This window comes from Diadema antillarum, unplaced genomic scaffold, assembly GCF_040938485.1.
Source record: "Diadema antillarum isolate AM-2024a unplaced genomic scaffold, OU_Dant_1.0 seq00001139_RagTag, whole genome shotgun sequence".
Taxonomy (NCBI): Eukaryota; Metazoa; Echinodermata; class Echinoidea; order Diadematoida; family Diadematidae; genus Diadema; species Diadema antillarum.
In genome coordinates this window covers 124362-135985 of record NW_027271951.1, presented here as the reverse complement: position 1 = coordinate 135985, position 11624 = coordinate 124362, and the positions used below count along the sequence as shown (strand labels likewise).

General features: G+C 39.9%; 1 protein-coding gene and 1 pseudogene across 1 annotated transcript; both read left to right on the top strand.

Annotated features, from left to right (window-relative positions):
- Positions 1–5046: 5046 nt before the first annotated feature.
- On the top strand, positions 5047–8222 carry LOC139744132 (BTB/POZ domain-containing protein KCTD6-like; the record flags this gene model as incomplete). Its single annotated transcript, XM_071654587.1, has 2 exons — positions 5047–5778; positions 7954–8222. Coding segments are annotated over 2 exons (792 nt in total), but the record flags the coding sequence as incomplete, so codon positions are not given.
- Positions 8223–8225: 3 nt separating this feature from the next.
- LOC139744138 (BTB/POZ domain-containing protein KCTD6-like) lies at positions 8226–9672 on the top strand (annotated as a pseudogene).
- The last annotated feature ends 1952 nt before the right edge of the window (positions 9673–11624 follow it).

Below are 11624 nucleotides of genomic sequence, written 5' to 3'. Positions count from 1 at the left end.
AGTTCGAGATTTGTCCTCATCTCTGGAATTGCTTGGGGGATAAATGATTTGTCTGCCTAAACACTCCCCCCCCCCCCCCGAGATAGATTCGACGCCCCTAATCTTCCCTAGGTATGCCCATAGATGTATCCTGACTGAGTATTCAGTCACTGTCGTTTCTCAGGAATGATTCAGGAAATGGAGGGGGTTCAATCATGACGATATAGTTTTTGTTATTGTTTGTTTGTTTGTTTTCGTACATATTTTGCAGATGGCCCCCAGTTACTCGCGTCATAGCATGTTTACATGTAGGCCTATACTATTTGACGTTGTCAACGTCTGAGTCATACCTTACAGTGTATGTCGATGTTACTTTCTTCACGAGCGAGCGCTTGAGAAAATAATGTATACATTTTCCTACAACTACAAGATAGAATACTGTTCAGCTATGTTACCTGTCTGAAGGCCGGCGTACAAACTTCATGCAATATGTCAAAATTGATACGATCACATTTCTGCTTCCTCCATTTTTCCCCTCAAAATTCAGGGGGTGGGGGATGATTGTACAGGCCATCCCCCCTCCTCCATTTCAGGGGGGGGGGGGGATATATCCCCCATCCCCCCCCCCGGATTTACGCCCATGGTGGAAATGATAGGAGAAGCATTGCTTCAAAATATCTATTTAGGTGGGGGATGCACAGTAAATGCCAATCCTGTGGGATGTGCCCCAAATCCCCCCCCCCCCCCCCCCCGATACGCCACCTTCAGTGCAGAGGCATGAAAATAAACCTCATGAAATATATTGCAAATTTAGATAAAATTTGGATGCTCCTGTTTACTTTTAGTTTTCACCATCAATTAATCATATAGTACTAGACTCTACCATTACAGATCTATTGTAATGAATACAAAATTATGTAGAGTCTACAGAACTAAGGTCTACACCAAAACTAGTATTATGTTACAGACAATATCATTCCATCAAACTAATCTTGTAATCTGTTACTTTCACACTCAGCAAAGTAACGATACAAATAACAATCTATTCATAGATGTTCTCTTTAAATATTAGTAAATTCAACTCAATTTAAAACAGCACATCAACAAGTTCTGATTTCATGTCATACCTAAATCCTAACACATTTTTAAACATGTGAGACTGAAGTTCACTGATCATAAACTTGTAGTGGAAAAGCTTCAATAAATCAATGAAGTTTTGTTGGTACTTTGCTTTCAGGAAAAAATAAATGTATGTTGCAGAATGGTTTTAAAAAACAATAATATGACACAAAATGCAATTAGATGCATACCAGAGGTTTGATTTATGGCAGATTTCTTTGACTGATCCCGGACTGATCCAAACAATAAAGCTTCTCACCAAAACTTTTGTCCTATCACAAGCAAGCTTGCTTATTTCTCCACAATAGAGGGCGCGCATCATCATCCATCTGGAAATTTTTGACCAATTCTTGACAGGTGTCAATGTCAACTTTGGATGGCTGTAACTTTCTTGTTATTTGAGCAATATCTACAAAATTTTCACATTTTATTACATATATATTTGGTATAATTTTGAAGAATATTCAAACAAATTGAATTTGTTTTGGTATGATTTAGAGATAGAATAGTATTATGGTAAAAATGCATTTTTGCTAAAAATACGAAAAAATTGAATTCTGGCCTCAAAATTAATATGAAGATTAGTATAACTTCCTACATAATTGGTACCATCATCTAGATGATTTAATCTTCTTTAATTTGAGACCAAAGCCATGATAATTGAACAATTTTATCAAAGGTTACATAAATCTTTATGAGATACTGACATTTTCACCATGCGTTGCCATGGAAACGGATTTTTTACCACTATGGGACACGCTTTGACCTGTTAACATTGCATTTTTGAAATCTACGCACAAAATTGGTCTAGATGAAGTAGATTAAAAAAATATATGTATGGGGTGCATGGGAACCCCCTTTCCGACTCAACTATTTACTGAATTCCTGGATGCGCACCTGTGACGCAAACGATGGGTTTTGACATTAACTTCTGGTTGACGCAATCTCAGATCAAGGGGGGGGGGGGGGGGGGGGGGGGGGTGCGCACCCCCTCTTGTGCCCCTAACCAGTTTTTGTTAAAACAGCAGAAAAAAAAATTGGGGTAGGGTTGCGGCAGCTTTAATTTCGTAAAGGCGCTTCCCCTTTACGAGAGTCCTGGATCCGACCCTGTGACGCGTTATGGGCGCATCCCCTATGGCACTAAGTGCATGGTGCCTTCTCTCTATATTATGCTAAAACAAGAGAAAAATGAAAAGAAGAAAATGGGGTGGTGTCGCGCGAGCCTTTGATTTTGTAAAGGCGCCTCCCCTTCACGAAATTCCTGGATACGCCCCTTTAATGCAAACGATGGGTTTTGATATTAACTTGTGGCTGACGCAATCTTATATCGGGGGGGGGGGTGCACCACCTCTAGTTAAAACAGCAGAAATAAAAAGAAAAATGGGGTGGGGTTGCGGCAGCTTTAATTTTGTAAAGGCGCAACCCCCCCCCCCTCTGGTGCCCCCCCTTTTTGGTTGAAACAACATAGATAAAAAGAAAAAAAAATGGGGGGGGGGGGGGGTCGGTAGCCTTTAATTTTGTAAAGCCTCCTCCCCTTGATGAGTTTTGATATTTGTGGTTGACGCAATCCTGAATCGAGAGGGGGAGCATCCCCCATGGTCCCCCCTCTCTATATTTTGCTAAAACAAGAGAAAATGAAAAGAAGAAAACGGGGTGGTGGTCGCGCGAGCCTTTTATTTTGTAAAGGCGCCCCCCCCCCCCTTTACGGAATTCAGGGATCCATCCCTGTGACGCGTTATGACATTTGTGGTCGACGTGTTATGGCATTTGTGGTTAACCCCCGATTTTGACTTGTGGTTGACGCAATCGCGGATTGAGAGGGGGCGCATCCCCCTTTAGTGCCCCTCTCTTTATTTCGTCAACACAACAGAAATAAAAAGAAGAAAAAGGGGAGGGGAGGGTCGCGCCAGCCTTTGACTTTGTAAAGACACCCCCTTTACGAAATTCCTGGATCCGCCCCTGTAATGCAAGCAATGAGTTTTTTTTTTTTTTCCATAATGTGGTTGACGCAATGATGGATCGGGATTGGGCGCATCTCTCTCTGGTGCACCCTCACTATATTAGGCTAAACCGACAGAAACGGCACCCCCCCCCCCCTCAATGGAAATCCTGGATCCGCTCCTATAATGCAAGCAACGAGTTTTTCCATTTGTGGTTGACGCAATGATGGATCGAGAGGGGGCGCTTCTCTCTCCGGTGCACCCTCACTATAATATAGGTTAAACCAACAAGAAACAAAAATAAGAAAAGCGGGGTCGCGCCAGCCTTTGATTTTGTAAAGCCCCCCCCCCCCTTTACGGAATTACTGGATCAGCCCCTGTGACGCGTTATGACATTAAATTTTGTGGTCGACGTGTTATGATATTTGTGATTAATCCAATATTGATATTTGTGGTTGACGCAATCGCGGATTTAGAGGGGGCGCATCCCCCTTTAGTGCTTCCTCTCTTTATTTTGTCAACACAACAGAAATTAAAATAAGAAAATGGGGGGGGGGGGGAAGGCGAGGGTCGCGCCAGCCTTTAATTTTGTAAAGGCGCCTCCCCTTTATGGAATTCCTAGATCCGCCCTTGTGACGCGTCATGACATTTGAAGGAAAATATTTGGCAATTTTGACATTTGTCGTCGACGTGTTATGGCATTAGTGGTTAATCCGATTTTGACATTTGTCGTCGACGTGTTATGATTTTAGTGGTTGTTTTGACATTTGTCGTCGACGCGTTATGACATTAATGGTTGTTTTGACATTTGTCGTCGACGTGTTATGACATTAGTGGTTGTTTTGACATTAGTGGGCTATACAAGGGGAAAATATCATATACTGGTGGGTGCAATTTCGTCACACTGTACCCCGAGCGAGAGATTGTAACTAATTGTACATATGGTGTACCAACGATACCAAGTATGTAATCTACACGTGTGACTTTTAGGGGGAGGGAGTTCTGTAGCGGTCAGACTGGCAGAAAATAAGATTGTATTCTTCATGGGACCCACCCCCTAAAAATGAATAAAGAAAAGAGGACAAGAATGATGTAGGCCTATGGTTAAATTTTCGTTAGATCTTTGATAATGTCATCGTGCTATTCAAATAGGCTTTCCCTATTTCTAGCTAGAAGATTGACAGGAGCATGTTTCCCTTTTTCTTCCTCGCTTCATTATAATCCTTAAGTAGACCTTACTAGAATCCTACCCACCTGCTAAGCCGTTTTAGAGTTCAATTTGTATATCTCTGTAACTACAAGTGTACATAATGTATGACATTCAATGGATGAAAACATCTAGCTGAGATATCGCACCTGGCTACGATTCATCTTGATTTGTGGCTTGTGTTTGTAAAACTGTTTTGCTCAAAGCGGTGCATTTTGCATCTTTCATGGATGCATCTTTTTTTCTACCTTGGTAGACGATTACGTTATTCACTGTGAATTTGATAATTTATACCAATACTTATACAATTCGCAGATGACTACACGCCTCCAGATGATGTAAAACAAGGTTCAGCCTCTGCAACCCTATCTCTTTGACCGCAAACAATGTAATTAATGATCGATGGACGATGCAGCTTAGCGATATGTATTCGAGATACAGGTGTATGCGCGTTAGTATCTAGGTGCAGACATTGTACATTGGACTTTGTATTTTGCACGTACACTAATAGTGTACGTGCAAAATACAAAGTCCAATGTACAATGTCGTCTTGCTGTTAGGTCTAACCAGGGAGGCAGCGCCGTTAGAGAACGCGAAGCTCGGAGTATACCCTCTGTCAAAACATAGGCTTATCTGTTAAAGATAAAACACAAATTTCAGAAGGGCTCGTAATTGATCTTCCACCGTTTAGAATTTGCCTGCTTAGTGAAAAAAAAAGCGCTTCACCCTCATTTTACCGCAAGAAAAAACAAGTGCACTGTACACTTACAACGGACAAGACCATCATTGTGAACGACTCTGTTTGCACGACACGGCACAACTATGTACGACTCTGTCAGCGTAAATGTCGGCGGAACGATATACACCACGTCCAGGGCTACCCTTTGCCGTTTTCCTGATTCAAGGCTTGCCTCAATGTTCAGCGATCAACAAATGAACTTTATGCCTCCCTGTCAAGATGGAAAAGGGAATTACATAATCGATGGGGACGGTCCCTTGTTCAGACATGTCCTCAACTTTCTTCGCAGGTCAGCCTTAGTTCTTCCGAAAGACTTCCAAGAACTGGACATGCTTGCGCAGGAGGCTGACTATTACCAGATTAACGAATTGATTGAAGCTATCAGCAAACTCAGAAATGCCGCCGAAAGGGAAAAGGAGGAGGTAGAAAAGATACAAGAATTTGTTGAGTTGCAGTTCTTACATGGTTACGACGAATGGGTAATATTTGGGAGCTGGGATATTCTGCAGACGATCCCTGTCGTTATGAAATACGTCGAAGATGATGATCGGGAGAAAATCAACAGTGAGGTGTGTGGTATTAGAATGTCTACTTTCCATGGTAAGCCGGCAATGAATCGTGTTAAACTCTATGAGCAAATAGCACAGCTTGGTTTTAAGGTTGTACCTCTGTCGTCCTCAGGAGGCGGTAGTGTTGACAAGTGGATTTTTGCCAGGGATGCAAAGACAATGTCTGGTACAGATCCCAAGGGGAAATCAAATCATCATCAGTTTACTATTAAAACGACAGTACCGGTAAGCACTGATTTAAGCATGTAGTCCAGGTATAGACTGCACAATAATGATTGTACAACGTGTAATGTGTATACCGTCTAACAATGTACTACTACATGTACAATGTAGTACTAGATGATAATGTTTTAGCTTAACTATAGTGTAGTTGAGAACAAGCTGATTTTACTAAGACACACCACGACACACATTTCCCGCATAGCAGACATCTGTCCGAGTACTGAGTAATGCTAAAGGGACTATATAAAGCGGGGTAAGAATAATTTGTGATCATAGTTTATGACTTTACGGCCTCATTTTGCTATTATTATTAGGAAAGCCAAAGCAGTAAATCTTATGTCCAGTTCTACATATGTTTATTTCCATCTCCAATTGACTTCAAATCAAAGTGGAAAACATGAGCAGTGTTTCTTCCATGACCCAAAAGCTAGTTTTAGAACAACTGCAATGATCTCTCGATTATTCATAGAGAGCATGCTTCTTTATTATACTCCAATGCATGTTTAGGAAATGGCTGGTATACTGTAACACAGATGTGAAAAATAACCCCTTTTATACATACTGTACACGTTGTAAGAAGAGGTTACTGTGCGTCATACACACAGAAAAATATGGTGTTATAGTGTTCTTAAGTAAAGAGTGAAATCATTTATTGTCATGCAGGATTTTAGTTGTTAACTTGTTTCTCCACATTTGGATAAGCGAACATGATTTTTCATGTTCCAATTAATAAACCTTTCGATTATTATAACCTTCGGAGATTCCTATCATTTATCGAATAAAAAAGCTTCATAATTATACGAACTCTATCAATTTTCGTATTGACAAACTGTATGAATAACGAGCCTCCGAAATGACGCGCTACAAAATGTTTGTTATAACAAACCATATTGTATAATATCGAAGTCTCAAACATCCATCCAAGTTATATGGACTTATTGTGTCTTGTTATGACGAAACTTCGCAGTATCGAACCTATCATCATTTCTGACTAATACAAATTCTCCTCGGTAACAGTGTGTAACACAAGGAGCAAACATAGAGGGATTTCTTCCTAACGTATTCGTTTGCCCTCCCCAGCTAAACTTCGTATTTCTATAACGGAGCACATTTCTGTTGTCTTTCTATGTTAATTCTTTGTCATAATTTTAGCTGTGACCATGTTCGTTATAAGCAAATTTTGCATTGTAGACTTTAGATAACAAATTTAGGACCTGAATCTTTAATTCATGATAACGAAATTTTGATAAATATATTCGTTCTCAAGGATGGACTACGTCACTGAGATTACACGTACGTTTGTACGTTCATTTACGAGAGATGGAAAAATTGTTTTCTTTGATTCCTCAGTATGAGAAGATAAACAAGCTTATATAACTGAGAATTGGTAATATCTATTCAGGATTTTGCAGAGGAGTTTGTTCTCGACATGAAATTGCTGTTTGTTGAGAGTAGAATGCGTTTCCAACTCAAGAGAGCTGCATCTTGTTTGTTCCGAACGTCCGTGAGCTACATGCGAACCTCCGTGATGAAAACTATGCTATGTTTGTTGGGTTATAGAGACTGCCTAGATCAGATACATCTTAAAAAGGTATGTTATTATTTGGGAGTGAGGATTAAAGTATGGGATAGTGAAATAAGAGGTCAAAATATTGAGTTTCTGTAAAATGCGCGTAAAGTGGAGTAAGTGTTTAGCGGAAGAGCAATATTTCAACAGAAACGACGAATTTAGTTAAATCATCAGTTGTCTACCATTACGTACAGGTTAAGAGTACAAGCTTAATATTCTGCAAGCACGTACACATGTCCCTTAAAATATTTCGTTAGGATTTTGAACTGAATCAGATCTTTGCAAACTATGTTAAATGGTATTCAAGTGTATGTGCTGTACTATTCCTCACGGACGTTCGCTGCTCTGGCGATGGACATGGTAAACTTCAGCGGTGAATAAAAACTTGTTCCTCTGGGAAAATCCTAGTATAATTGGGTTCATATTAGAGCTTGAGTTATACTCTTTCAGGTAGATGAATAATTTGGAGAATTTCCCACTTTTTAGATTTTGCCTTGTTTTGGCTCAATTGTACATCGTTCAAAATTCTGACCCATATAGATGCACAGTGCACAAACTGCACTATTAACGGTGGAGGGATATTGATCTCACACACTGCCACTTGACAGGTAAGCCGAAACCTAGAACAGAGTGAGTGTGACGTGATCAAAACCGAACTGAGCTCATAGACTCTTTCTTGGACTCCTACTATAGCATGGAGAAGACGTGGCGCAGATAATCAGATTGATTGAAAAGCGCCAATAAACACCACCACCAACCCAACCAACCAACCTTCAACTCCTGCTGAGTTTCGGGCGGGAGACAGCGCCATTGGAGAACTACAAGCAATCTGTTTTGAGGTTGCCCTAGCTCTGTCAAAGTACATAATTATCTCGCCAAACAAGCAGTTCTCAAAAGGGCCCAAAATACATCCTCCACCGTTTGGAATTTGCCTGCATGTTTATAGTGAAGACGGCGCTTCATGCCCATATTGCATTGCAAGGAGAAATAAGTGCCCTGTACACTCACGACGAACTTTGTACGCTGCACAGTGAATTTCCGCGTATCGTATTACATTGTAACAAGCTCCAGTTTGGACTTTGCACAAGGCCATGCACGGATGACCTCTGTTCGCACGACACATCGCTACAAGAAAGCAGAAATTACAATGGACGACTTTCTTAACATACATGTCGGCGGAACGATGTACACCGCGTCCAGGGCTACTCTTTGCCGTTATCCTGATTCAATGCTTGGTTGAATGTTCAGCGACCGACTGCCGTCCACTCGAGATGAAAAGGGGAATTACCTAATCGATGGGGACGGTCCCTTGTTCAGACATGTCCTCAACTTTCTTCGCAGGTCAGTCTTAGTTCTTCCGGAAGACTTCAAAGAACTGGACATGCTTGCGCAGGAGGCTGACTATTACCAGATTAATGAATTGATTTGCGCCGTCACCCAGCTCAGAAGGCTCAGAATTAAGAAGGAAGAGGCAGAAAAGAGACAAGAATTTCTTGAGTTGCAGTTTACACCTGACGGAGGAAAGGGCCATTCGTGGTTAATATTTGGGAGCTGGGATGTTTTGCATAAGATCCCTGTCGTTAATGAAAGGTTCATAAATACTTGGCAGCAAATCAACAGCGAGCTTGATGGTGTTTTTATTTCTTCATATGTTCGCGAGGTGCAGCCATTGAATCGCATTAAACTTTATGAGCAAATAACACAGCTTGGTTTTAGGCTTTTATCTCTATCGTCCAGAGGAGCCGACACCAACTACAATAGGCATATTGTTGACAGGTGGATTTTTGCTAGAGATGCAAAGACAACGTCTGGTAGGCCAACATAGCAGCAGTTTACTATTCAAACAAAAGTAAGCAATGATCAGTTAGGCAATTAGTCCAGATAGACTGTACAATTATAGAGTCTACTTGTAATTTATAAGACCTAACAATCTTCTAATACTACTAATGATAAATGTAGTTTTAGTTGTGGACAAGCCCATTTTACTACAACACACGTTTCCCATATAGCAGACACCTGTCTGAGTGTACTCGAGACTAGGGCCTATATGTCTTCGCAGATGGTTAAGATTAGTTTGTGATCCTATTCCGTGACTTACGTCTTGCCTCATCTTGCAATATTAGGAAAGCCAAAGCAGTATGTCCAATTCTACTATTTCTATCTCTAGCTGACTTCTGCTCAAAGTGGAAAACATGAGCAGTATTTCTTCGATCATGTCCATGACGCAAAAGCTAGTTTTAGAACAACTGCAATGATCTCTCCATTATTCATAGAGAGCGCATGCTTCTTTTATACTCCAGTGCAAGTTTAGGAAATGGCTGGTATAACACAGAGGTGAAAAGTCACCCATTACACATTCTTACCATACAAATGTCATATACACACACTGTTTATAATGTTCTTTATAAAGTGGATTTATGAATGTAGGCAATCAGAAGCGTTGACATGAGACACGAGTGCACTCTTTATTTTCTTACCAATTATGTGCAAAAAGCGTGCAAAAAAAAAAAGTGACAGCTATACACAGCCCAGTCGCTGTTAAATACAGCGACTGGCCTGGCTGTGTATAAAATTGCTTGACAGCATGACATGTTACTGTATCCTATATTCTGTACCACTGAATAACATAACTGCACACTCACTGATGTTACAATTCGTACTTTAGCAGTGCGCACTCAATCAGTTACAAACGTGCTCTCAATCACTGTTGAAAACAACTTCTACATTCTTGTAGGAGTGTTTTAGACGAACATGTTCGGACATTTTTGGTTTTGGGCAACTTTTACAGTGTATATAATACATACTCTAAGCTGACTTGTATTCGCCCATTATATACAAGTACGTGTAGGTACATAAAGAATGTCGTTCATTTAACCCTTTCTGTGTCTATAAGTCAAATGTGAACAAATTCCGCACACACCTATGGGCAGGAAATAATGTGGCATGCAGAGGGTTAATAGACCCATTTTATAAAACAAATAATTTATACATGATAAAGGTTTTAGTTCGTAAGTGGAAGTGCAGCTCACTCTAGGGGAATTCACAATGTCGAGCCTGGACTGCCCCCCCCCCCTCCCACACTGAGGGAATATTGCGTTCTTAGAACTGAAATTCAACTACCTGGTGCACACTTTAGGGGTATATTAAAAAAAAAACAATCAAAAAAGTAAGAAAAAAAATTGATATTCAAGGACATTGTGAGTGACTAATTTCATTATCTCTCACCCCTTTTCCGCGTGTGTGTCTTCACTGGATACTAAGTCTATGGAGATGCAGGACAGAAGGGGAAGGCGTGGGAAGGAGTATCCCCTCGCTCATGAGGGAGCTTTTGCACTTTTAGAACTAAAAACAAACAAAGTGGTCTTCATACATGTAAAACGTGGGACCCATTTTTTAGTAGGACCTCTTTGTTATACCTTGTTTTTGGATATCTCAGCCATTTAAAACCCGATTTTCATCTTATGTACATGTACTTTTAATTCCTCTTATAAGAAGTGTATGCTCTGTAAATATAGTGTATTTCATGTGAATAATAATAATGATAACAATAATACATTACATTTGTGTATAAATGGTGAACTTTTCAAAAAAAAAAAGTAAACTAGGTAAAAGAACATATATCATTGAATGATATTGTGTCAGATGGGTCATCTATTGTATATAGCACATGCAATTTCCACTGATTTGTAAGCCAAACATAGAAGATAAACACTTCCATCAATCTGTTGCCATGCTAACTGTCTTATCAGGGATGACCTTTACCTTGAAACCATGCATTTGTGTTATATGTTTTGATGTAAACATGCTCCTATTCCTCCGACAGCATTTTCTGCATGGCCGTTACCATTGCAACCACCACATTTTAGATGAGGAATGACCAAGCTGTTGAAGGCTAACGAAATTTAAACATGAAATATACATGCTCAGATATTTCTTTTCTGTTTTTATATTATATCATTTTAAATACCCATTGATTGTTTTTTTTTTAATTTCAATCGGTATCATAGCAATGTACAAATCTATCATTCTTATGACGTCGAACGACAAAGATTTCAAATGCATCTGAACAGGTAATTCTGAAGAGATTGAGTCACTTTTTGTCAGATTTAGTACTGTATAATGAGAATTTGTGGGTTTTTTTCCAAAAAAAAAAAGAGTTCCCATGGCCACTGGACCACACGTCGGAAAATAACTTTTAATTGCAATTTAATGAGTAACTCTGAATCTATGAATTTAGTCATTTTTAAAGTTTAGTGCTGTTTGATTGGAAATAAGCATT